A 23,870-nucleotide genomic window follows, 5' to 3' on the forward strand; every position below is an offset into this window, starting at 1 on the left:
CCATAGAGCCATATAAATCCCTGCCATGCACTGATGAGGACCAGAAAATCCAAAACAGGCTGTCTAAGTTTGTGGGAAGTGGAGATAGCAGCTCTGTGCAGGAGTTTGGGGGAAGTGGAGAGGAGATAGCAGCTCCGTGCAGGAGTTTGGGGGAAGTGGAGAGGAGATAGCAGCTCTGTGCAGGAGTTTGGGGGAAGTGGAGAGGAGATAGTAGCTCTATGCAAGAGTTTGGATTAAGTGGAGAGGAGATAATGGCTCTGTGCAGGAGTTTGGAGGGGCGTAGTGGAGAGGAGATATCGGCTCTGTGCAGGAGTTTGTGGGAAGTGGAGAGGAGATAGCAGCCCTATGCAGGAGTTTGGGGGAAGTGGAGAGGAGATAGCGGCTCTGTGCAGGAGTTTGGGGGGGGGGGGGGGAGTGGAGAGGGGATAGCAGCTCTGTGCAGGAGTTTGGGGGGAAGTGGAGAGGAGATAGCAGCTCTGTGCAGGAGTTTGGGGGAAGTGGAGAGGAGCTAGCAGCTCTATGCAGGAGTTTGGGGGAAGTGGAGAGGAGATAATGGCTTTGTGCAGGAGTTGGGGGGGGGGGGGGGGGGAGGGGCGTAGTGGAGAGGAGATATCGGCTCTGTGCAGGAGTTTGGGGGAAGTGGAGAAGAGATAGCAACTCTGTGCAGTAGTATGGGGGAAGTGGAGAGGAGATAGCAGCTCTGTGCAGGAGTCTGGGGAAAGTGGAGAGGAGATAGCAGCTCGGTGCAGGAGTTTTGGGGGGGGGGGGGGGAGTGGAGAGGAGATAGCAGCTCTGTGCAGGAGTTTGGGGGGGAAGTGGAGAGGAGATAGCAGCTCTGTGCAGGAGTTTGGGGGGAAGTGGAGAGGAGATAGCAGCTCTGTGCAGGAGTTTGGGGGAAGTGGAGAGGAGATAGCAACTCTGTGCAGTAGTATGGGGAAAGTGGAGAGGAGATAGCGGCTCTGTGCAGGAGTCTGGAGAAAGTGGAGAGGAGATAGCAGCTCTGTGTAGGAGTCTGGGGAAAGTGGAGAGGAGATAGCAGCTCTGTGTAGGAGTCTGGGAAAAAATGGAGAGGAGATAGCAGCTCTGTGCAGGACTCTGGGGGAAGTGGAGAGGAGATAGCAGCTCTGTGCAGGAGTTTGGGGGAAGTGGAGAGGACATAGCGGCTCTGTGCAGGAGTGGGGGGGGGGAGTAGAGAGGAGATAGCAGTTCTGTGCAGGAGTTTGGGGGGGGGGAGTGGAGAGGAGACAGCGGCTCTGTGCACGAGTTTTGGGGGGGGGGGGGGAGAGTGGAGATATCGGCTCTGTGCAGGAGGTTTTTTTTTTGGGGGGGGGGGGGGGGGGAGTGGGGAGGAGATATCGGCTCTGTGCAGAAGTTTGGGGGGAAGTGGAGAGGAGATAGCGGCTCTGTGCAGGAGTCTGGGGAAAGTGGAGAGGAGATAGCGGCTCTGTGCAGGAGTTTGGGGGGAAGTGGAGAGGAGATAGCAGCTCTGTGCAGGAGTTTGGGGGGGAAGTGAAGAGGAGATAGCAGCTCTGTGCAGGAGTCTGGGGGAAGTGGAGAGGAGATAGCAGCTCTGTGCAGGAATTTGGGGGGAAGTGGCAAGGAGATAGCAGCTCTGTGCAGGAATTTGGGGGAAAGTGGAGAAGAGATAGCAGCTCTGTGCAGGAGTTTGGGGGGAAGTGGAGAAGAGATAGCAGCTCTGTGCAGGAGTTTGGGGGGAAGTGGAGAAGAGATAGCAGCTCTGTGCAGGAGTTTGGAGGGAAGTGGAGAAGAGATAGCAGCTCTGTGCAGGAGTTTGGGGGAAGTGGAGAGGAGATAGTAGCTCTATGCAAGAGTCTGGGGAAAGTGGAGAGGAGATAGCAGCTCGGTGCAGGAGTTTTGGGGGGGGGGGGGGAGTGGAGAGGAGATAGCAGCTCTGTGCAGGAGTTTGGGGGGGAAGTGGAGAGGAGATAGCAGCTCTGTGCAGGAGTTTGGGGGGAAGTGGAGAGGAGATAGCAGCTCTGTGCAGGAGTTTGGGGGAAGTGGAGAGGAGATAGCAACTCTGTGCAGTAGTATGGGGAAAGTGGAGAGGAGATAGCGGCTCTGTGCAGGAGTCTGGAGAAAGTGGAGAGGAGATAGCAGCTCTGTGTAGGAGTCTGGGGAAAGTGGAGAGGAGATAGCAGCTCTGTGTAGGAGTCTGGGAAAAAATGGAGAGGAGATAGCAGCTCTGTGCAGGACTCTGGGGGAAGTGGAGAGGAGATAGCAGCTCTGTGCAGGAGTTTGGGGGAAGTGGAGAGGACATAGCGGCTCTGTGCAGGAGTGGGGGGGGGGGAGTAGAGAGGAGATAGCAGTTCTGTGCAGGAGTTTGGGGGGGGGGAGTGGAGAGGAGACAGCGGCTCTGTGCACGAGTTTTGGGGGGGGGGGGGAGAGTGGAGATATCGGCTCTGTGCAGGAGGTTTTTTTTTGGGGGGGGGGGGGGAGTGGGGAGGAGATATCGGCTCTGTGCAGAAGTTTGGGGGGAAGTGGAGAGGAGATAGCGGCTCTGTGCAGGAGTCTGGGGAAAGTGGAGAGGAGATAGCGGCTCTGTGCAGGAGTTTGGGGGGAAGTGGAGAGGAGATAGCAGCTCTGTGCAGGAGTTTGGGGGGGAAGTGAAGAGGAGATAGCAGCTCTGTGCAGGAGTCTGGGGGAAGTGGAGAGGAGATAGCAGCTCTGTGCAGGAATTTGGGGGGAAGTGGCAAGGAGATAGCAGCTCTGTGCAGGAATTTGGGGGAAAGTGGAGAAGAGATAGCAGCTCTGTGCAGGAGTTTGGGGGGAAGTGGAGAAGAGATAGCAGCTCTGTGCAGGAGTTTGGGGGGAAGTGGAGAAGAGATAGCAGCTCTGTGCAGGAGTTTGGAGGGAAGTGGAGAAGAGATAGCAGCTCTGTGCAGGAGTTTGGGGGAAGTGGAGAGGAGATAGTAGCTCTATGCAAGAGTTTGGATTAAGTGGAGAGGAGATAATGGCTCTGTGCAGGAGTTTGGAGGGGCGTAGTGGAGAGGAGATATCGGCTCTGTGCAGGAGTTTGTGGGAAGTGGAGAGGAGATAGCAGCCCTATGCAGGAGTTTGGGGGAAGTGGAGAGGAGATAGCGGCTCTGTGCAGGAGTTTGGGGGGGGGGGGGGGGAGTGGAGAGGGGATAGCAGCTCTGTGCAGGAGTTTGGGGGGAAGTGGAGAGGAGATAGCAGCTCTGTGCAGGAGTTTGGGGGAAGTGGAGAGGAGATGGCGGCTCTGTGCACGAGTTTGGGTGGGAAGTGGAGAGGAGATAGCAGCCCTATGCAGGAGTTTGGGGGAAGTGGAGAGGAGATAGCGGCTCTGTGCAGGAGTTTGGGGGGGGGGGGGGGGGGAGTGGAGAGGGGATAGCAGCTCTGTGCAGGAGTTTGGAGGGAAGTGGAGAAGAGATAGCAGCTCTGTGCAGGAGTTTGGGGGAAGTGGAGAGGAGATGGCGGCTCTGTGCACGAGTTTGGGTGGGAAGTGGAGAGGAGATGAAGAGACAGAACCGCACACTCCCTCAGTCACGCAGATGGCAATTTTACATGCATTTTGAGGAACTAAAATAGAATTTACATCTGCTTTTTTAGATCTCAGATATACTGTACTTTCTTTTGCCTCACAGGAAGGCAGGAAGCAGAGGTAGAAAAATCTTCTAAACTATCCCCACACTTTAACGCCACAGAGATTTCCACCCCAGAAGTAGCACAAAACTCATACAATTCCTACTGATGCCTTAAAGCGGACCTGAACTCAGAGGTTCCACTAAATGGATTTTTTTATGCTAGTGTGAACCAGGCCTAAAAGGGTAACGTGAGGGTTTCAGTTATGCTGAGGGTAAAGAAAACCTGAAAAAAAAAAGATACCTAAAAGGGATGGAAGTAATCCAACTAGAATGTTTGAATACGCCTTCTGGACTCCTAGGAAGGCTTTGGAAGAATTCTCGTCCCCCGAAGACTTCTGAAGTCAGGTGGATCCGCACTGTGCATGCTCAAGTGCTCACTCGCACATGTGTCATACGGATGCACCAGTCTTTGGAAGAACTAAAGGAGCTTACAAAGCCTTCCAAAGGTGCAGACTCTGAACGGGGACAGTGGGGGGACGAGGAGACGCAGAGGGTACCAGGAAAGCTCTACAGGATCCAGAGCCTACCGGCCTACCGAGACCCAGAGTCTACCGGCAACTTTTTTTCTCTGGATCAAGATTGCTTTAAGCCAGGGGTGTCCAAACTTTTTAGACCAAGGGCCATATTGCCATACTTGGGGGTGCTAGGGGGCCGAACTAGCAAAATTGCGCACAATGTTTGCTGATTGCTGTTAGGTACACTGTGCATGTGACATTCTGTCAAATGAAACAGTTCCATGGGAAATAACCCATATACTGTTTGCCGCTAGAACACTGGCAGCTGCTAATCAGTGGCTGTTAGGGCTGGTGCACACCAAAACCAGCTAGCAGATCCGCAAAATGCTAGCAGATTTTTAAACGCTTTTTTTTATTTTTATGAGGCGTTTTGCTAGCGTTTTGCGGATTGCTGCTGCGGTTTTCAGTATAGTAGATTTCATATATTGTTACAGTAAAGCTGTTACTGAACAGCTTCTGTAACAAAAACGCCTGCAAAACCGCTCTGAACAGGCGTTTTTCAGAGCGGTTTGCGTTTTTCCTATACTTAACATTGGGGCAGAAACGCATCCGAAATCCAAAAAATGCCTCACCCAGGCATTTTTCGTTTCTGCAAAACGCCTGCCGCTCTGGTGTGCACCACCCCATTGAGATACATTGACCAAGCAGATCCGCAGCCGCAAGCGGATCTGAAAACGCCCAAAAAGCCGCTCGGTGTGCACCAGCCCTCACTGTTGCTGGCCCCTGCATGCAGCACCACAGCTACGGTCTGCATGGAATTAACAGCTGTAGAGAGCTTTGGGGGCTGCCAGAAATTGCTCGGTGGGCTGCATTTGGCCCCCGGGTCGGACTTTGGACAAGCCTGCTTTAAGCCCATCTAAACTCTAAATAGAAAAATGCACAGCACTTCTAATGCCGACTAGTTTAGCACTGCCCTGCATTGCCTTCCGTCTTTACTTTTAGGTAGCGGGTGCGCAATCTCCTCCCCTTCCAAGCACAGATGACTATGCTGGGAGCTGGTGTGTAGGTAGGTGGGGAGTTGGGGATTGCCAGTACAAGGGAGCTGTGAACAGATCCTATGCACTGAGGTGCCCCCAGTTTTGTTTTGTTTTTTTGTCCAGCTTCATCCTTTCGGCAATATTGTAATGAGGCCACATTCTCTGCAGTGCGAGCCGCCTGCGGCAGTCCCTTACCTTCTCCCAGCGCCTGCTTCAGAAGGTCGTGCTTAGCCTGCAGTTTTGTGATCAGGTTATTGCCGTTCAGATATTCCTTGAATTTCTAGAAGAGAAAAGAGATGTGGAAGATTACTCAGCAGAACCGCTGCATTTATAATCAGTGCCATTCCGCACATCTGGAAATGTATACGGCACATGTATAGATTACAGGCCCTGCAGCACAAATTGGATCTAGCCGTAAAACTATTTCCAGCCTGTCTAGACTCTGTAACTGTTACTAAAAGTAAATCCGTCAAAGAAATTGGTTAATTGTGACAAAATTCAACCCTTCTGGCAAAAAGTCCACCATTGGGCCCGGAGGATCTCCTCTGTCCACATTCCCTTCACTCCAGAAACCTACCTGCTACATATGATCCCTTTCTCCTCCAAATCATACAAAAGATGCGTGTTGATACACCTGCTAAATGCAGCCAAAGCTTTGATTCCTCTTTATTGGAGATCAGACACTGTGCCTACTATGGCAATGTGGTGGAGACGAGTGGATGGAATTGCGGATATGGAGGAGATAATCCTGGCAGCACAAGATAGGATGGATCTTTATGTAAAAACTTGGGCATTATGGTATGATTTTAAAGACTCACAGGAATATAAAGATGTGATGCAAGAAGGAACCTAAAACCATAGTGTTGTTGATGTCGGGGGTAGGGGAAACCTTTAACTCATCCTAGATACAATAGCTCCATATACACTGGACACCGCTACGTAGCCTAAAATATCACCAGATTGTTTGACTGCCGAATATATATAATGCTAACTATGAACCTGCCATCCTGTTCACTATAAAGTCTGATGCTTATAGTTACCTTGAAGATAATGTTCAATATTAAGGTTATATTATGCTATGCCTGTTTTGTCTCACTGTTTACTATGTAATGCTACCTTTTTGAAGACAATAAAGCTTTGAAAGTGAAAAAAAAATAAATTGGTTAATCTAGTCCAGGGGTGTCAAACTCAAATACAATATGGGCCAAAATTGAACGTTGGGACCAAGTCGTAGGCCAACCCCAATTTCTATTGACCACCTCCCCCCTCTAATAAAGTTTCCTGGTGTCTACTGGCCCTCCTCCCTCCCAATACAGTTTCCCGGTGTCTAGTGTTCCCCTTTACCCCTCCCCATACAGTTCCCTGATGTCTAGTGACCCCCCCCCCCCCCAATACAGTTCTCTGGTGTCAAGTGCTTCCCCCCCAATACAGTTCTCTGGTGCTTTCCCCCAATACAGTTCTCTGGTGCTTCCCCCCCCCCCCCCCAATACAGTTCTCTGGTTCTCCCTCACCTATACAGTTTCCTGGTGTTTAGCGGTACTTATTCCTACTATACAGTTCCCTGGTGTCTACTGGCTCCCCTCCCTTCCCTTTATAGTTCCCTGGTGTCCCTCTCTCCCATATACAGCTCCCTAAAGTCTGGTGGCCCCACTCCCTCCCCAATACAGTTCCCCGGTGTCAAGTGTTTCCCCTCTGACCCCTAAATAGTACCCTGGTGTCTAGTGGTCCACCCCTCACATCCTAAACAGCTCCTTGGTGTCTAGTGCTTTATCCTCCTCCATATGGCTTCCCTGGTGATCTAGGGCTTTACCCCAATTTCGTTAGCTTGGGCCAAACATAATGCAAAGTGGGGAACCCACTTGAGGGAAAAATTTGATGGCTCTGAGGGCCAGATTTGGCCCGCAGGCCAGAGTTTGATATGAATGATCTAGCCAGTGGTGCAACTACAATTCATGGGTACCCCCCTGACGTTAACACCCCTTCCCTTGGTCCCCTCCACGGTCTTGAGGCCCATCTCACAAGGGTCATAAAACAAGTGTAGCCATCATGACCTTCTCAACCATAACAAATGTAGCTACAAAAACACCAGATCTGAAGTACAGTCCCATGTATCGGAGTAAGGGAAGAGTAGATGTAGGGGAGCCCTATAGCTCTGGGCCCCCACTGTGATCGCAAGGGCTGCTCCCCTCTAGTTACACCCCTGAATCTAGCCCTTCTCCCGTCTAAGTAAAGGTGGCCATATACTTGTAGATGGCCAAGTGGAAGAAATGGAGGCAGCACTGCGATGTTCAAGGCATGTTACAAGCTTTTCATTCTACATAGGACATAGGATAGCACATCCAAAGGCAATGGTGAGTTGTGTTACAGTGTGTTGGCAGAGAAGCGTACGCTCATCTGTGTCCTCTCTCCGTCACCACTGAGCGCCTGATTCCCGTGACCCTGTGACATGTATGTTACCTGGCCACGTACATGCGGTCAGGTCACAGGCACCCCTGCAGAGATCGATCAAAGACAGAGGAGGAATGCACTAGTGGATAGGTAGGTGTATGTTCCACTACAAACACTCTGCAGGGCTCAAAGAGGAGCACATTTTAGATTGGGGGAGACCGGCCTGAGGTCCGACGGTCAACCCAAAATCGAGAAATCTAATGCTGCACACCTCCATTTGAGCAAAATCTTTCCAGTTTGCAGATTGGTAGTTTCAATTTAGAAATCAATCAAAATTACAATCAGGCAGAAACGTTGCGGTATCGATCTTTGGCAGATTCAATTGTCATGTTTAAATGTTCAAAGAAAATCGAGCAAGTGTATGGGCGCCTTTAACCTACCAATCTCGTCATCAAACAAAAAGTTTGGCAAAGTGTGGAGTGTCTGGGTCTAAGCCTCTAAGATGACTATTCAGTTGCCAAACGAGACCAATGACCAGACTTCCCTTACCGAGAAGTAGAAGCTCTCAGTCTCTTGTTGGTTGGATCTTCTTTTGGAGATGTTGAGTTTGCTCATGTAGGTCTCCGAGGCCACCGATTTGATGGATTCGGTGGATCGGCTGTGCTGGAAGGCATCCGAGACATCAAAGTCCTCTACAGTCAGCATATCCTGAAGTGTCTGCATAGTGGCATCTAAGGTCTTCTTCACCTGTACCGAAATGTGAAATACACATCATATGAGACCACATGGAGATTTCATAAGTGGCACAGCAAGCCATCAAAGCTACCAGTAAATGTCTGTAATTGTCCAGCTACACTAGCAAGAGAGAAGCTTGAATCTAATTGGTTATTAGGGCGTGTACTTGAAAAATGGGGGCCGGGAAATTTGGGCGCCTAGAAAACCCGACAGTAGAATATAGTTCAATTTACCAATATTCCACTCTTACAATGCAAATGACGAAAGTAAAATATTGGTAATACATACTGATTAACCTAATTAACTAATCTAACCACCCACAGCTAACCTTAACCAGCTCCCCATGCTAACCTTAACCAGCCCCCTCATGCTAACCTTAACCACCCCCTCTATGGCCAACTTTAAACAACCCACCCACGGCTACCCCTAACTGTCCCCCTCCCCACCAGTCCGCTGGAAATAAATAGCTATGGGGGGAATTCGCCAGCACCCACTATTTATAGCCATATTTTGCATTGCAGTTGCTCTGGTGCACAATATTTATTAGGTGCTGTGGGCGCCTACATTTCGTCCCATAGCCTTCATTTCAATGGGCGTCTATGGCGGCACCCAAACTTCCGCTCAACGCGGGCGTCCAAATTTCCTGCTTTCATTATGGCTAACAACGCCACTTTTTCGTAAAGTAACTGCATTGGAAGTGTTTAATAAATACGCAGATATTATATTGTGCCCTGAAACGCTTTTCTTCTGTCTTATTCAGCCACATGAAAATCCTGCAGTTAAAACTGACTATTTAGTAGTCAAGCCACAGCTTGCTGACTCCCACATGATCCCTCCTCCCGCTTTTGGTGACTCATGCTGTCTGTTTGGATAGAGAAAATACAGAATAAGTCATCATCAGAAAGGAGGATTGTAAGAGTCAGCAAACAGGATTGAGTGAATTGGATGAAGGTGTGTACACACCTGGGATGGATGTCGCCCGATGGTTATCAGGACCCGATCCCTCGGTTGACATCGCTGGGCCGGGCTGTTAATATGCAAAGTCAGCTGTAAAGAGGGAGAGACAACGAAGGGGCACGTGCATGACGTCATGCAGCGGGGGAGCAGCGTGCACAATGGAGTTGGCTATCGCTTGGCCAAGTTGATCCTCCTGGCAGACCACTTGCTGGGTGCCGGTTGGGGGCTGCTGTACTCACACATGATCACGCGTGTGTACGTATTTTAAGACAGAAGAGATGTTCAGGGAAAGGAACAGAACAACAACTGTACTTTCAGTAAACACTCCTGTGAGAGGACATTTGTGTGCATGGATCTAAAAGAAGTGAAAGTACACCGGAAGTCATGGTGAAAATTTTTTTAGATACTTACCTCAGTCATTGGAAGCTGCATGGTTCAGAGGCTTTCTGGATTCTCCAACAAGCCATTGTTCCAGTGCTTGGTTTCTCTTCTTCTTCTAGCTGTGCTCCTAGCAGTGGACGAGAGCATCAAGACTGGGCATGCACAAGTACGGTCTGGACGTGCCGAGTAGGATGAAGCCGCCTGTCCACAGATTTTTTCCTCTGTGCAAGAGCAGCTTCAATCTACTGGGCACGTGCGGACTTTACTTGAGCATGCCCAGTCTGGATGTATTTGTACATTGCCAGCAGTGAGGCCAGAAGATGAGGAGGGACCCTGCACTGGAGTAGTGGGCTGGACAAGGTTCCAAGAAGCCTCTAGACTATCCAGGAGCTTCCAGCAGTTGAGGTAAGTATCTAAATCCCCCTCATCTCCCCACTACAGTTTTGCTTTAACGCTATGTACCCAAATTTAGCAGGAAGTGAGAGCAGCCTGTTGCTGCATGGTTCTATGTAGTGTAATGTCCTCCCATGGTCTGACTAGTATGAATAGGGACACAATGGGCTCAGGATGAGGGATGAGAATCAGGAAACATATTGGGATTAGTCTTACAGGCTGAATCAGGGATGTTCAGAATCTGCTGATACTGGGAATCAATATGGATTATGCTAGCGGAGTAGCCAGACAAGGGAGATGAATGCCAGGATGGAGATCAATACTACTCAGCGTGAAAGCCGCAACTCCTCCGTTTATTTAAGGGAAACCTGTCAGGGAGGTTATTGGAGTGCAATGCTGGCCATACAGCAGGTCTTGTGATCCTTGGTCCGGACGGGTCATCTGACCACTAGGGGGAGCAACAGGGGAGGGAATTTACTATTCTGCATTGCAAGATGATAAAATACGAACTTATGGATTCACCTCCTCATTCTCGATCTTCAGAGTGGTGAGACGTGACTGCAGCTGGTGATATCGCACGAGCAGCTCCATCTGTACCGGCTGCTGGGCACTGACCTGGCACACCTGCACACAGACAACATAGAGATAGAGATACTGTGATATACACAGGACTGGCTCTTGTTCTGGCATCGTGTAAAATCTGTTCACTAACTGCCCTCTCCTGATATACTCTGTGCTGCTGGAGGACTCTGCACCTTCCATCCCTCTCCTGATATACTCTGTGCTGCTGGAGGACTCTTCCCTTCCTCTAACTAATTCTCCTCTACTAAAACCAGCCTGCACCTAACAGGAGGTAAGCCCGACGAAGGCTGCAAGGCCGAAAGCTTGCTTAATCTTATTCATTTTTAGTTAGCCAATAAATGGTATCATCCTGATTTAAAACTTCTTGCTTTTACTGATGGCTAACACGGTACAATACTCTATTGCTACTAATATACTCTGTGCTGCTGGAGGACTCTGCTCCTTCCATTCCTTTCCTAATATACTCTGTACTGCAGGAGGACTCTGCTCATTCCACCCCTCTCCTGATATACTCTGCTCTGCTGGAGGACTCTGCTCCTTCCATCCCTCTCCTGATATACTCTGCACTGCTGGAGGACTCTGCTCCTTCCATCCCTCTCCTGATATACTCTGCGCTGCTGGAGGACTCTGCACCTTCCATCCCTCTCCTGATATACTCTGCACTGCTGGAGGACTCTGCATCTTCCATCCCTCTCCTGATATACTCTGCACTGCTGGAGGACTCTGCTCCGTCCCTCCCTCTCCTGATATACTCTGTGCTGCTGGAGGACTCTGCTCCTTCCATCCCTCTCCTGATATACTCTGCACTGCTGGAGGACTCTGCGCCTTCCATCCCTCTCCTGATATACTCTGCGCTGCTGGAGGACTCTGCACCTTCCATCCCTCTCCTGATATACTCTGCACTGCTGGAGGACTCTGCTCCTTCCATCCCTCTCCTGATATACTCTGCGCTGCTGGATGACTCTGCACCTTCCATCCCTCTCCTGATATACTCTGCACTGCTGGAGGACTCTGCTCCTTCCATCCCTCTCCTGATATACTCTGCGTTGCTGGAGGACTCTGCACCTTCCATCCCTCTCCTGATATACTCTGTGCTGGTGGAGGACTCTGCTCCTTCCATCCCTCTCCTGATATACTCAGCACTGCTGGAGGACTCTGCACCTTCCATCCCTCTCCTGATATACTCTGCACTGCTGGAGGACTCCGCTCCTTTCATCCCTCTCCTGATATAATATGCACTGCTGGAGGACTCTGCTCCTTCCACCCCTCTCCTGATATACTCAGCACTGCTGGAGGACTCTGCTCCTTCCATCCCTCTCCTGATATTCTCTGCGCTGCTGGAGAACTCTGCTCCTTCCATTCCTCTCCTGATATACTCTGTGCTGCTGGAGGACTCTGCTCCTTCCATCCCTCTCCTGATATTCTCTGCGTTGCTGGAGGACTCTGCGCCTTCCCTCCCTCTCCTGATATACTCTGCACTGCTGGAGGACTCTGCACCTTCCATCCCTCTCCTGATATACTCTGTGCTGCTGGAGGACTCTGCTCCTTCCATCCCTCTCCTGATATTCTCTGTGCTGCTGGATGACTCTGCTACTTCCCTCCCTCTCCTGATATACTCTGTGCTGCTGGAGGACTCTGCTCATTCCACCCCTCTCCTGATATACTCTGTGCTGCTGGAGGACTCTGCTCCTTCCATCCCTCTCCTGATATACTCTGTGCTACTGGAGGACTCTTCCCTTCCTCTAACTAATTCTCCTCTACTAATATACTCTGCACTGCTGGAGGACTCTGCTCCTTCCATCCCTCTCCTGATATTCTCTGTGCTGCTGGATGACTCTGCACCTTCCATCCCTCTCCTGATATACTCTGCACTGCTGGAGGACTCTGCTCCTTCCATCCCTCTCCTGATATACTCTGTGCTGCTGGAGGACTCTGCTCCTTCCATCCCTCTGCTGATATTCTCTGTGCTGCTGGATGACTCTGCTCCTTCCCTCCCTCTCCTGATATACTCTGTGCTGCTGGAGGACTCTGCTCATTCCACCCCTCTCCTGATCTGCTCTGTGCTGCTGGAGGGATGTGATCCTTCCATCCCTCTCCTGATATACTCTGCACTGCTGGAGGACACTGCTCCTTCCACTCCTCTCCTGATCTGATCTGTGCTGCTGAAGGACTCTGATCCTTCCATCCCTCTCCTGATATACTCTGTGCTGCTGGAGGACTCTGCTCCTTCCACCCCTCTCCTGACCTGCTCTGTGCTGCTGGAGGACTCTGATCCTTCCATCCCTCTCCTGATATACTTTGCACTGCTGGAGGACTCTCCCCCTCTGGTCCTTCCACTATCTCTTCAGACATATATGGTGCAGCTAGAGGACTCATATTACGCAGGATGTACCTCGTCGTCCATGTGAGGCTGGTAGTCAAACTTTAGTGGTGGGCAGAAGACCTGATTATACAAGTCCATGATTTTGTGCTTGTCGCTGCGCGCATCCAGATTGTCCACGGCGTTCTCAATGATGTCCAGGCCTTCATGTCTGGAGGTCTCCAGGTTATACTCAGCTGAGAGGTATGTACGGAAGGTGCGGGCAAGGCTGGCGTGGAATCCCAGGTCACAGCACTGAGCAACACAAGAAGAGCCACAGGAGTGACTGTAAGGTTTGTGCTGTAATCAACATACATGTAAAAACAAAGTACAATCGATGTCCAACTGGACTGGACACCGATGGCCCAATCACTGAACCCCTCACTCACTTCCTGTACAGGAAGAGCAGGGGTGTCAAAGAGCGGAAGTGTCAAACTCGAATACAAAGTGGGCCCAAATTAAGCTCTGGGACCAAGTCGCTGGCCAGCCTCAATGTCTAGTGGCCACATCCCTCCCTTATAAAGTTCCTTGGTGTCTAATACCCCCCCCCCCTCCATCTCCTATACAGTTCCCTGAGGTTTTGTGGTCCTCCTTCCCCTATACAGTTCCCTGGTGTCTAGTGGCCCCCTTCCTCTCCTATACAGTTCCCTGGTATCTTGTGCCTTCCTCCTCCCCATATGGCTTCCCTGGTAATCTAGGGATTAACTTCCAGTATAACCTTCCCTGGTGGTCTAGAGGGGGCCAAACATAATGCTAAAGTGTGGAAGCCACCTGAGGGCCAAATCAGATGGCTCCAAGGGCCAGATTTGGCCTATGGGCTGCAGTTTGACGTGTATGTCTTAGTGTCGAATGGGGGAGCTCCGCCCCAGCCTGCATCAATAAAGTTGTCACAGATGCACCTCTAAATTATTTACTTATTCTACACTACACAGAAGGTCCAATTTTGATCAGATCGTTCATCAGACTTAAAGCGGAACTCCAGTGAAAATTGCACATTCCACAGGTCCTCTTGTAATGGCAAGTAATAACTACCTGCTGTTTCCCTTCTAATCTGTTCCCAAAGCCCCATATATGCTGGCTTCCGAGGTGTAGCCCCACTCTCATGCAGAAAAGCACTAATGACCACAATGTAGGAAAAAATCATTTATAGTACTACTAGTTGACCTAAGCCTGTTTAAAAACGGGCTCGAGGTCTCTGTCACACTGCCGCGTGTCAGTGTGTATGCGCTCGCACTGCCCGGCTCCCTGGACCCGTCATTCTGTCCCAACGGTTGTCCGTGCTGCACATGCGCAGTAGCGCAAACGCACAACACAGGGACAGAGGAGGACGCAGCGACACTTAGGGCCCTTTTCCACTAGCAATCGCAATCACAAATGCCAGCAATTGCGATTTTTCATTAATTCTGTTATGGAATTGCGATTTGCGATTTTCATTTGCATTGCATTATCATTGTAAAAATCGATCCAGCAAGTGATTGCGATTTGCAATTAGCGATTTCTAAATCGAATCACTGTAGTGGAAAATACTTCTCGTGATTTCTATGATAAAGTAACAACCCTAGCGATTTAAAAATCACTAGCGATTTGCGATTTTGCGATTCAGCAATCGCAATCGCTCTAGTGGAAAAGGGCCCTTAGGTATTATTATATAGGATATTTTTTTGATAGTGGTCCTTTAATATGAAATTAGACACTCCATTTCTGTCAACACCAAATCAGCCCCCCCCCTCCCCCTCCCCCCCAAACAAAACAACAAACAAAAAAAACAACAACAACATCCACACCGAGGGAAACAGATAAATGCAGCAAAATGAAAGCAATTTCCCTTTCTCCGCTAATCTTTAAAATAAAGGTCACTGAATGTGACAATCTGATATAAAATTCATGCGGCATCACACTTTGCGCAGAAAACAAATGACTTTTAGTGATTTTCGCGACCCTCTGGGCAGGAGGACAGGCGGTAGGTGACAATTACATGTTAATAGCCCAGCTGAGTATGATTTCCATTTCTGTGGCTGTGTTTGGATAAGGAGGGGGTCACATCTGTGTCACGTTGCTGGAATGAATAGGAATCAGTGACATGAGAGGCAGAGGTCCCGGCGGAGCGCACACAGATCAGTATCTGCGCCACACACCTGGGTCTGCTCCATACTCCGTGCCCTCCACTGTGTGAGCTGTCAGGCAGCAGAGACGGCTGCGAGGGGCTATATCAGCAACACACCTGGGTCTGCCCCATACTCCCTGCCCTCCACTGTGTAAGCTGTCAGGCAGCAGAGACGGCTGCAGGGGGCTATATCAGCAACACACCTGGGTCTGCCCCATACTCCCTGCCCTCCTCTGTGTGAGCTGTCAGACGGCTGGGGGGGGGTTGCAGGATGTGGGGCCATCTGCTCCCTCCAGCTGAGGGAGAATCGCCACAGAGGCACAGCAGAAGAAGCAGAAATTTGGGATGACTACAATTGCAGGTGAAGGCGATTTATCCTCTGCAGAGATTAAATCCTAAATGCAAACATTCAACTACAAATATATTAGGTTGGAGCAGGTTTGTTCTTGGATAGATGTGCATTATGTGCTACAGCTGGTTTGCATCCAGAATCTACAGAAGCCAGACAACACACCCTGTGTGGGGGTTTTATTATCTACTGCAAGACCCAAAACCCAGATGTGTGTATGTGTGTGTTTTATCTATAACAGCATGTTTTATTTTAATATTATAATAGGGCACGAAAACTAAGTAATTCATTTTTTTCGTTTTTCCCCCTTTTTATTCCCTTTAAAATGCATGTAAAATAAATTCTTAGCAAAAAGTACCACCTAAAGAAAGCCTAATCTGTGGTGAAAATAAAAACAATTTAGCCGTGATAAGTAGCAATAAAGTTATTGGCGAATGAATGGGAGAAGCATGAAATTTGAGAATTACTCTAGTTTTTAAGGGACTAAACCATTAGTGTTGAAGTGGTTAACCTCCCCAATACCCCAAATCCACCCACACACATAGCGCTACTTACGTCTATGAGATCGGAGACGTCGTGGATGTAGTATTTGCTGATGCAGCCGTTAGTCGCCGCTAAATTGAGGAGATACTCGTTCCTGGCCTTTGTACATTTTAGCTTGTTCTCTGAGTATTTGGCTTGTCTCTAGAAGAGAGCAGCGGAGGGAAATGTCATCAGAAGACACACAGGGCACAATGAGGGCAGCATTGCCATAAACACAAATCAAAATTCCCTTCACCGATGGGTGGTTCCTGATTGGCTGGTTTGGGTCACTGCTTCACAACATCATCATCCATTTCTGTGCTGCCTTAGCGAGTACGCCTGTCTGCGCAATAACATCAGAGGGACTCCCACGCATTAGAGGACTTCAGCCTCTGTCAGCTGTTCAGTTACTTTCCAACCCAACAAGCTGTGTTCAGACACATTAAAAGGACCTTAAAGCGAGAGGAATATGGATGCCACCGATGTTATCCCCATTTAATAAATGCTAGATGTCTGGCTGTCATCCTGGCTTTGGCAGTTTATGATTCACTCCTTCAGTTCAACAGAGGACAGCCAAGCAGCAGGCAAGGGAGGGGGGGGGGGAGCCCATGAGATCAAAAAAGTCTATGCTTGTGAGGTTTTATCATCCAATAGTGATAAGCCGGTTTTACGGTATAACACTAAGATAGCAAATATATTTTTATTTGAAATCAACAATCATCAATAAGGTGTTCTATAAAGAAGAAGACTAGGACGCAGTGGCCTGGGGATGCCCTTAAAGGGAAACTGAAGTGAAAATGAACTTATAAGATTATAAATTGTATGTGTAGTACAACTAAGAAACAGAACATTAGTAGCACGGATATGAGTCTCATATTGTTTCCAGTACAGGAAGAGTTAAGAAACTTTAGTTATCTATGCAAAAGAGCTTCTCTGAGCTCTCCGACCCCAAGCTTGGTCAGCTACAGTGCTGTTTTCTGAGGCACTTATACTTCAAAGAAACAGTGAAAGACAACATCAGACAATATTTTACAGCAGGGAAGTTCAAAGAGTCATCTCTGCTCTGTTTCATAGTTTAAGATACAAAGTGTAGTTTGTAAATGCTAGAAAATGATGCAATGTTATAAATAAAAAAATTAGCTTCTTCCAGACCCTATCAGGTCTCTTGCTGTAGTCCAGTGTGCCGCTATCCCCTCTGAAAGATCCCTGACCACAGCTGTGGTTGTGGGCTACTGCACATGCATGGCTGCGTCCGCGCGCCACTCTCAGTAGAGCTCCTACTGCCAGGAGCGTGCTGCATTTGTGCAATTTAAGTCTTTGAGAACTGAGCTAAGGGGCCGTTCACATTACAAACGCGGACGGCCACGCATGCGGAACCCATCCGCGTTTGTATGCGTTGCGTGGCTGATCCCATCACTGAAAAGTGAATGGGACAGCCGCGCATTTTTGCAAAATCGGAGTGCAGCATGCATTCCCGGACCGCACAGGTCCGGAACGCATGTAGTGTGAACATCAGACCGTGCACTCTATGCACTGTCTGATGTCGTGCGTGTCGGCCTCCTGCACGCGTTTCCAAAGCGCGACTGGAAACACGTGCAGTCTGAACGGGCCCTAAGGCACACAGACGCACCCACGCATGGGCAGTAGCCCCCAAACACAGCTGTGGTCGGTGATCATTCGTAGGGGACAGTGGCACCCTGGTGGGCAGTGGAACTACAGCTAGTAACTTGATAGACTGCTAGGGGCTGAAAGTACCCTATGTATACTTTAATTATATTTTCGAGAAAATGCAAATTGCGATGCGAAAATGACTTTAGTGAAAACCTGAGCTCATTCCTAGTGGCGGATCCCCATATTTTGTAGCGCCACCCCTGAACTGGCCACACACCAACACACTCAATTCCCCCCCCCCCTCCGCCCCCCATACCTTTTCCTTCATCTTCTCGATCTTCTTCACTGAGCTGCGTCGCTGCTGGCGGTCTTCATTTCGCAGTGCGTTGGGTCCGAGCTCTGATTTGCTAAACTGCTTCTCCTCCTGCTTCTCCGCGTCCTTCAGCTTACTCTCTGCGTTGATGCTTTCCACATGGTACATGTGGTAGGTTTTCATCACCTGTGAGCAGATAAAATACAGGCGTGTGAAGGAACCATCCTGAACACTAAGCTTTGTGGAGTATTGTGACGAGCTCTGGCTACTGAAGTTTCAGAGTTCTACAGAACGCCAACAGATTTTTCTACAAAGATACTCACGGTATACAGCTCATTAGTGACCTTTGCCAATTCCTCATGCATCTGCAGGCCGATATCTTTACTCTGTAAGACGAAAATAAAATCAAAGTGACGTAGGGCAGCAGATAGAAAGACTCAATGGATCTGATTTATAGCGGGCTCAAACTCTAGCGCAACACACAATGAAAAGTCTTTGTTCCACATATAGTTGCTGAAGAATTCACTTCTCTGTGTTCTGTGTTTGGGGCTAGGTTCACAGTGGTCAGTTACATAACGCATGCGTTAACCTCCCTGGCGTTCTGGGTAATGCGTACATAAGTATGCATTACCGTTTTTGTTAAATAATTTTTTTGTTCTTGCTGTAGCTAGCAATACACTAGCTACAGCAGTACGCCATGTCCCCCCGCAAAATACCCCCACCCTATCCCCGCCGGCCATACTTACGCGTCCGAGATCCCGCGAGAAGCGTGATTTCCTATCGTCGCTTCTCCCGTCACCATAGTGATGATCGGACATGACGTCATGACGTCATCGACATCATGGGGAGTTTCAATCCTTCCCATAGCGCAGCCTGGCGGTGATTCGCCAGGCTGCGCTAGGCGTTTTGAGCTCAGCTCGTCCATACCACCAAGGTGGTTAAAATGTGTGTGCAATGGAGACTGGACGTAGACTTTAATACAAAGCCTGCATACAGCCAGTTAGAATAACACGATCATTTACAATGTAGTACTGAACAGGCCCATAGAATTTTATTGGCAGTAAGTTGACATGCAGAATTGTTCTGAAATGCAATTGATCACTGTGAACCTTGCCTCAAGTGCCTTATTAGCTCTTATAAGCAAGTGTGAATAGACTGCAGGAGCTCTGCCAAGGCAGCTCTCTCCATACAGTAAACACTAAAGCTTAACCCTTTCAGTGCTCCCTGCAAAAGTCATACCTAGATAAACTTCAGAATTTCTGTAGGATTTCCATAAATCGTAATGAAGAATTTTTTCCCATAAAGGTTTCATGCTGTAGCTAAGCTTTTAGAGCAGAGAGGAAATTCTAAGTTTAGTCACCCTTTAATGAGGTACTCCGAGGCTAGAGATCCCAAGTAAAGCTGAAACCCTAGACTGTTAGATCATCTGCACTTGGGTCGTCTCAGACAACAGTGAGGGTTGTGAATGAGTGGTTGTGTGACTGCAAAAGAGCGAGTGAACTTGCAGCAAAAAAGGAGGCATGCCACACGTAGGATGTTCACCAGTCTGGGCTTACTACCGATTAAAACATGCAGCATTCTTCAGAAACCTTCTGGACAGGATTACATGGCAGTAAAGGACTTTGAGGCACAAGAGTCGCTCACCTTTTTGAAGAGACGGATGACATCCTCGCTGATGTGTTGCAGGCGGACGATGACATTGTTAAGGAAGATGTCATTCAAGGTGGCGTGGTCCTTGCTCTCCCGGCGGGTTTGGGCCAGAACCAAATACCAGCAGTTCACTGGTGACAGGAGGTGCTGATCCTTCCTGAAAAACAAAATCAAACTTAAAGAGAAACTCAGACCAAGAATTGAACTTTATCCCAATCAGTAGCGGATGCCCCCTTTTACATGAGAAATCTATTCCTTTTCACAAACAGACCATCAGGGGGCGCTGTATGGCTGATATTGTGGTGAAACCCCTCCCACAAGACACAAGAAAAGTACGTACTCCTGGCAGTTTCCTGTCTGGGAACCTTGCTGCATTGTGGGAAATAGCTGTTTACAGCTGTTTCCAACTGCCAAAAAAGCATGCAGCAGCTACATCACCTGCCAACAGTAAAAGTGTCACCATGTAATAAATGTCAAAATTTACATGATTTTACAATGGACAAACACTGACTAAATCATTTATACATAATTATTGTAAAAATTAAGCACTTTTTTATTATATTATTTTCACTGGAGTTCCTCTTTAAAGTGGACCCGCGGTGAGAGTGATATGGAGGACAACATATTTATTTCATTTTAAGCAATACCAGTTGCCTAGCTATCCTGCTAATCATCTACCTCTAACACTTTCAGCCATAGACCCTGAACAAGCATGCAGCATATCAGGTGTTACTTACAATATTGTCAGAACTAACAAGATTAGCTGCATGCTTGTTTTTGGTGTAATTAAAGGTGCCCACAGATGCAGTGATGTATGGGCAGATTCGACCTAGAGACAAATATCTCTCTTATCGAATCTGATAAGAGAGAGATCTGTCAGCTGCCCATACACCACAGGCCGATTCCCCATCAATTTCATGCTGAAATCGATCAAGAATCGTCCCTGTGCGCCGCCTCACCGCTGTGCCCCCCTAACGTAATGTCCCTCCGGTGCCAAAGTGTATACATTACCGCGGCCTTCGCTTGTCCCCCGCAGGCTTCCAGGATTCCTCTTCTGCATACACACGTGCGCCCCACGTGGTTTCCTAGTGACATCACACACACGCCCTTATGAGGAAACCACGTTGGCGCGTGTATGCGGAAGAGGAATCTGGGGGACAAGCAGAGGCCGCAGGCAGGTAATGTATACTTTACACAGGGGGACATTACATTACCCAGTGGCGAGGCAGCGGATGGTTTAGTCGATCGTTGGGAAATTGCACGCCATTCCCGCCGCTCACCCGACCAAACAACTTCGGCCCGACATCTTGCAGCATGTGCGATCGACAATGCGACCAATTACCGCCCCGAAATTGGTCATGCACTTGGCAGTACCGATTTTCATCCAATTCGATTATAATAATTTAATTGGACGGTTGATCAGCCGCCAAGTCAGCTGATGTATGGCCACCTTAAGACACTACTGCAACCACAAAGATCAGCAGGGCTGCCAGGCAGCCTGGATCCAGGCTGGGTAATGTATAAGCGTTAGAACACATACACTAACCGAAGATAGGTACCAGGGAAAAGCATACAAAACACACTTGTCAATTAGACATGCCCTATGGGTACTGAATCAGGTATGATGCACCTGATGTATACTAGGAATAAATATTGATTAAAAGGCACCCCTGCGTATTGGTGCTTTATGCAGTGACACTACCTATATAGATGTAGTAGTACTGTATTGTGGGGGTCCTGGCTGATCCCCCTCCACTGAAACAATATGTCAGTGGGGTGTAGCTATCCCACACCAATACTACAGTGTGTACTGCTAAAGGGTGGTATGGACCAAAGTGTGGTCGCAGGTGTGATATTATGAATCACCTCAGCAATCACCTCAAGGTGTAGGTCCTGTACACACCCCTTAGGGGAGGCTAAATTACAAAAGTGCTATGAAATGTGCATCGTGCTGTACATAACGAACCCTAATGAGATCACATTTCACCTAAAAACGGCTTCTTCAGAAGGTGCTATACATATATTACATCAGTGCTATACAAAGTACACATCACCACAAAATTAAAATAGCAAAATGCCCCCCATATCTGATAGCCCCTGTCAGAGCTGTCTGAGCCATGTTTGGCTGCCATATTTATACTGAAGAGGGAGGAAGGGGAGGTCATTGCCCCATCAGGCCACTCCCACCCTTGTCGCATATCCCCATATCAAATATATGCCAAGTTGGAATGGCATGGGTCCCCCAATCGTCCGCAGACGCGAGTGGAGCGCATACAGCGTCTCCTACTACGATGCGGACGATTGGGGGACCCATGCCATTCCAACTTTGGGGGGTGCGACCTTTACAAGTAAGCGGACCTGGGGAAATAGTTCCCCATGGGCTATACCTTATATCTTGGCATATATTTGATATGGGGATATGCGACAAGGGTGGGAGTGGCCTGATGGGGCAATGACCTCCCCTTCCTCCCTCTTCAGTATAAATATGGCAGCCAAACATGGCTCAGACAGCTCTGACAGGGGCTATCAGATATGGGGGGCATTTTGCTATTTTAATTTTGTGGTGATGTGTACTTTGTATAGCACTTATGTAATATATGTATAGCACCTTCTGAAGAAGCCGTTTTTAGGTGAAATGTGATCTCATTAGGGTTCTTTATGTACAGCACGATGCACATTTCATAGCACTTTTGTAATTTAGCCTCCCCTAAGGGGTGTGTACAGGACCTACACCTTGAGGTGATTGCTGAGGTGATTCATAATATCACACCTGCGACCACACTTTGGTCCATACCACCCTTTAGCAGTAAGGACTGTAGTATTGGTGTGGGATAGCTACACCCCACTGACATATTGTTTCAGTGGAGGGGGATCAGCCAGGACCCCCACAATACAGTACTACTACATCTATATAGGTAGTGTCACTGCATAAAGCACCAATACGCAGGGGTGCCTTTTAATCAATATTTATTCCTAGTATACATCAGGTGCATCATACCTGATTCAGTACCCATAGGGCATGTCTAATTGACAAGTGTGTTTTTTAATGTATAAGCGTGGGGATCGCAGGCGACCAGGGGTGCCGGACACCTGTACTAGCTAAAGGTTTTGCAGCCATGTGAGCAAATTAATTAATCCTGGGGGCACAAACTAACACAACCTCCTGAGCGGCGTAACGCTCAGGAAGTTAATACATTTAGCCAAGTTAATACATTTAGCCAATTTTGAACAAGCATGCTGATCAGGGGTTTCTGACTGAAGTCTGACAAGATTAGCTGCATGCTTGTTTCAGTTGTGTGATTCAGACACTACTGATGCCTAAGACCAGCAGGACTGCCAGGCAAATGCTATTGTTTAAAAGAGAATAAATATCTTAGCCTCCATATCACTCTCACTTCTGGTTTAACCCCCTTGGCGGTACGCAGTTTCTGAGGCTGCGTCCGCCGGGAGGTTTTTTCGCCTAAAAACATTTTTTTAATGCTTTAGCTAGCATTTCGCTAGCTAAGTGTATAGCCAAAGTTGCTCCGGTCCCCCCTATGCCCGCCGATCGCCGCCGGCTATACGTACCTCGCCAAGATCCCACGAAAAGCGCAGTTTCCCGATCGGCTTCCGGCGTTGCTATGGCGACGATCGGAGATGACGTCATCGACGTCATCTGCAATCCCAATCGCCGTCATCGTGAAGCCTGGAGTTGCTTGGGCAGCTGCGCCGGCATGGGAGCACTGGGGGGTACGTATAACGGAGGCTATTGCGGGTGATCGCGAGGGGCCGTGTGATCCTCTGCGGCGGCTACCCCGTATCTAGGACGGGGTTACCGCTAAGAATGTTAAGCAAACCTGAGGCAAAAAAAAATGATGTAATGAATTGTATCTGTAGTACAGATAATGAATAGAACATTAGTAGCAAAGAAAAGTGTCTTATATTTTTACTTTCAGTTATACATCTTTCTTTATAACATCATTCTGTCATATTTGCAGTTTAGAAACCACACTCTGTCTTAAGATATAAAACAAAGCAGAAATAATGAACCTTTGAACTTTCCTGCAGTAAAACCTTATCTAAAGCTGTCTATCACTGTTTCTTGGCAGTTTAAGTGCTTCAGAAAACAGGACTGTATTCCACCCAGTGGGTCGAAGAGCTCAGAGAAGCTCTTTTACATAACACATTTTTTTAAGGAGGATCTCTATTGAAAAAAAATGCCCCTGGGGGGTACTCACCTCAGGAGGGGGAAGCCTCTGGATCCTATCGAGGCTTCCCCCGTCCTGCGGCGGGAGCGATAGATCTTCCCGGCTCCAGCACATGCGCAGTAGCGGCTCTCTGCTCAGTCAGAAATAGGCAGAAATAGCCGATCCCAGTCGGGTCCACTCTACTGCGCAGGCGTAAGTCTCCTGCACCTGCGTGGTAGAGCGAA

The 23,870-nt window shown here is 48.6% G+C and overlaps 1 protein-coding gene across 3 annotated transcripts in view; it reads right to left on the minus strand.

Moving 5' to 3' along the window:
* SRGAP3 (SLIT-ROBO Rho GTPase activating protein 3) overlaps nt 1-23,870 on the minus strand; it is a 186,586-nt gene that overhangs the window by 47,406 nt on the left and 115,310 nt on the right. For all 3 annotated transcript variants that reach the window (XM_068252788.1, XM_068252787.1, XM_068252789.1), the window contains exons 3-10: nt 19,454-19,616; nt 18,133-18,195; nt 17,813-17,995; nt 15,919-16,047; nt 12,944-13,165; nt 10,492-10,593; nt 8,053-8,250; nt 5,311-5,395 (exon numbers count right to left, since the gene is read on the minus strand). In XM_068252788.1, the coding sequence (XP_068108889.1) occupies nt 5,311-5,395; nt 8,053-8,250; nt 10,492-10,593; nt 12,944-13,165; nt 15,919-16,047; nt 17,813-17,995; nt 18,133-18,195; nt 19,454-19,616 (1,145 nt within the window). The remainder of the gene's footprint in view (nt 1-5,310; nt 5,396-8,052; nt 8,251-10,491; nt 10,594-12,943; nt 13,166-15,918; nt 16,048-17,812; nt 17,996-18,132; nt 18,196-19,453; nt 19,617-23,870) is intronic.

Source organism: Hyperolius riggenbachi, chromosome 9 (genome assembly GCF_040937935.1).
Source record: "Hyperolius riggenbachi isolate aHypRig1 chromosome 9, aHypRig1.pri, whole genome shotgun sequence".
Taxonomy (NCBI): domain Eukaryota; kingdom Metazoa; phylum Chordata; class Amphibia; order Anura; family Hyperoliidae; genus Hyperolius; species Hyperolius riggenbachi.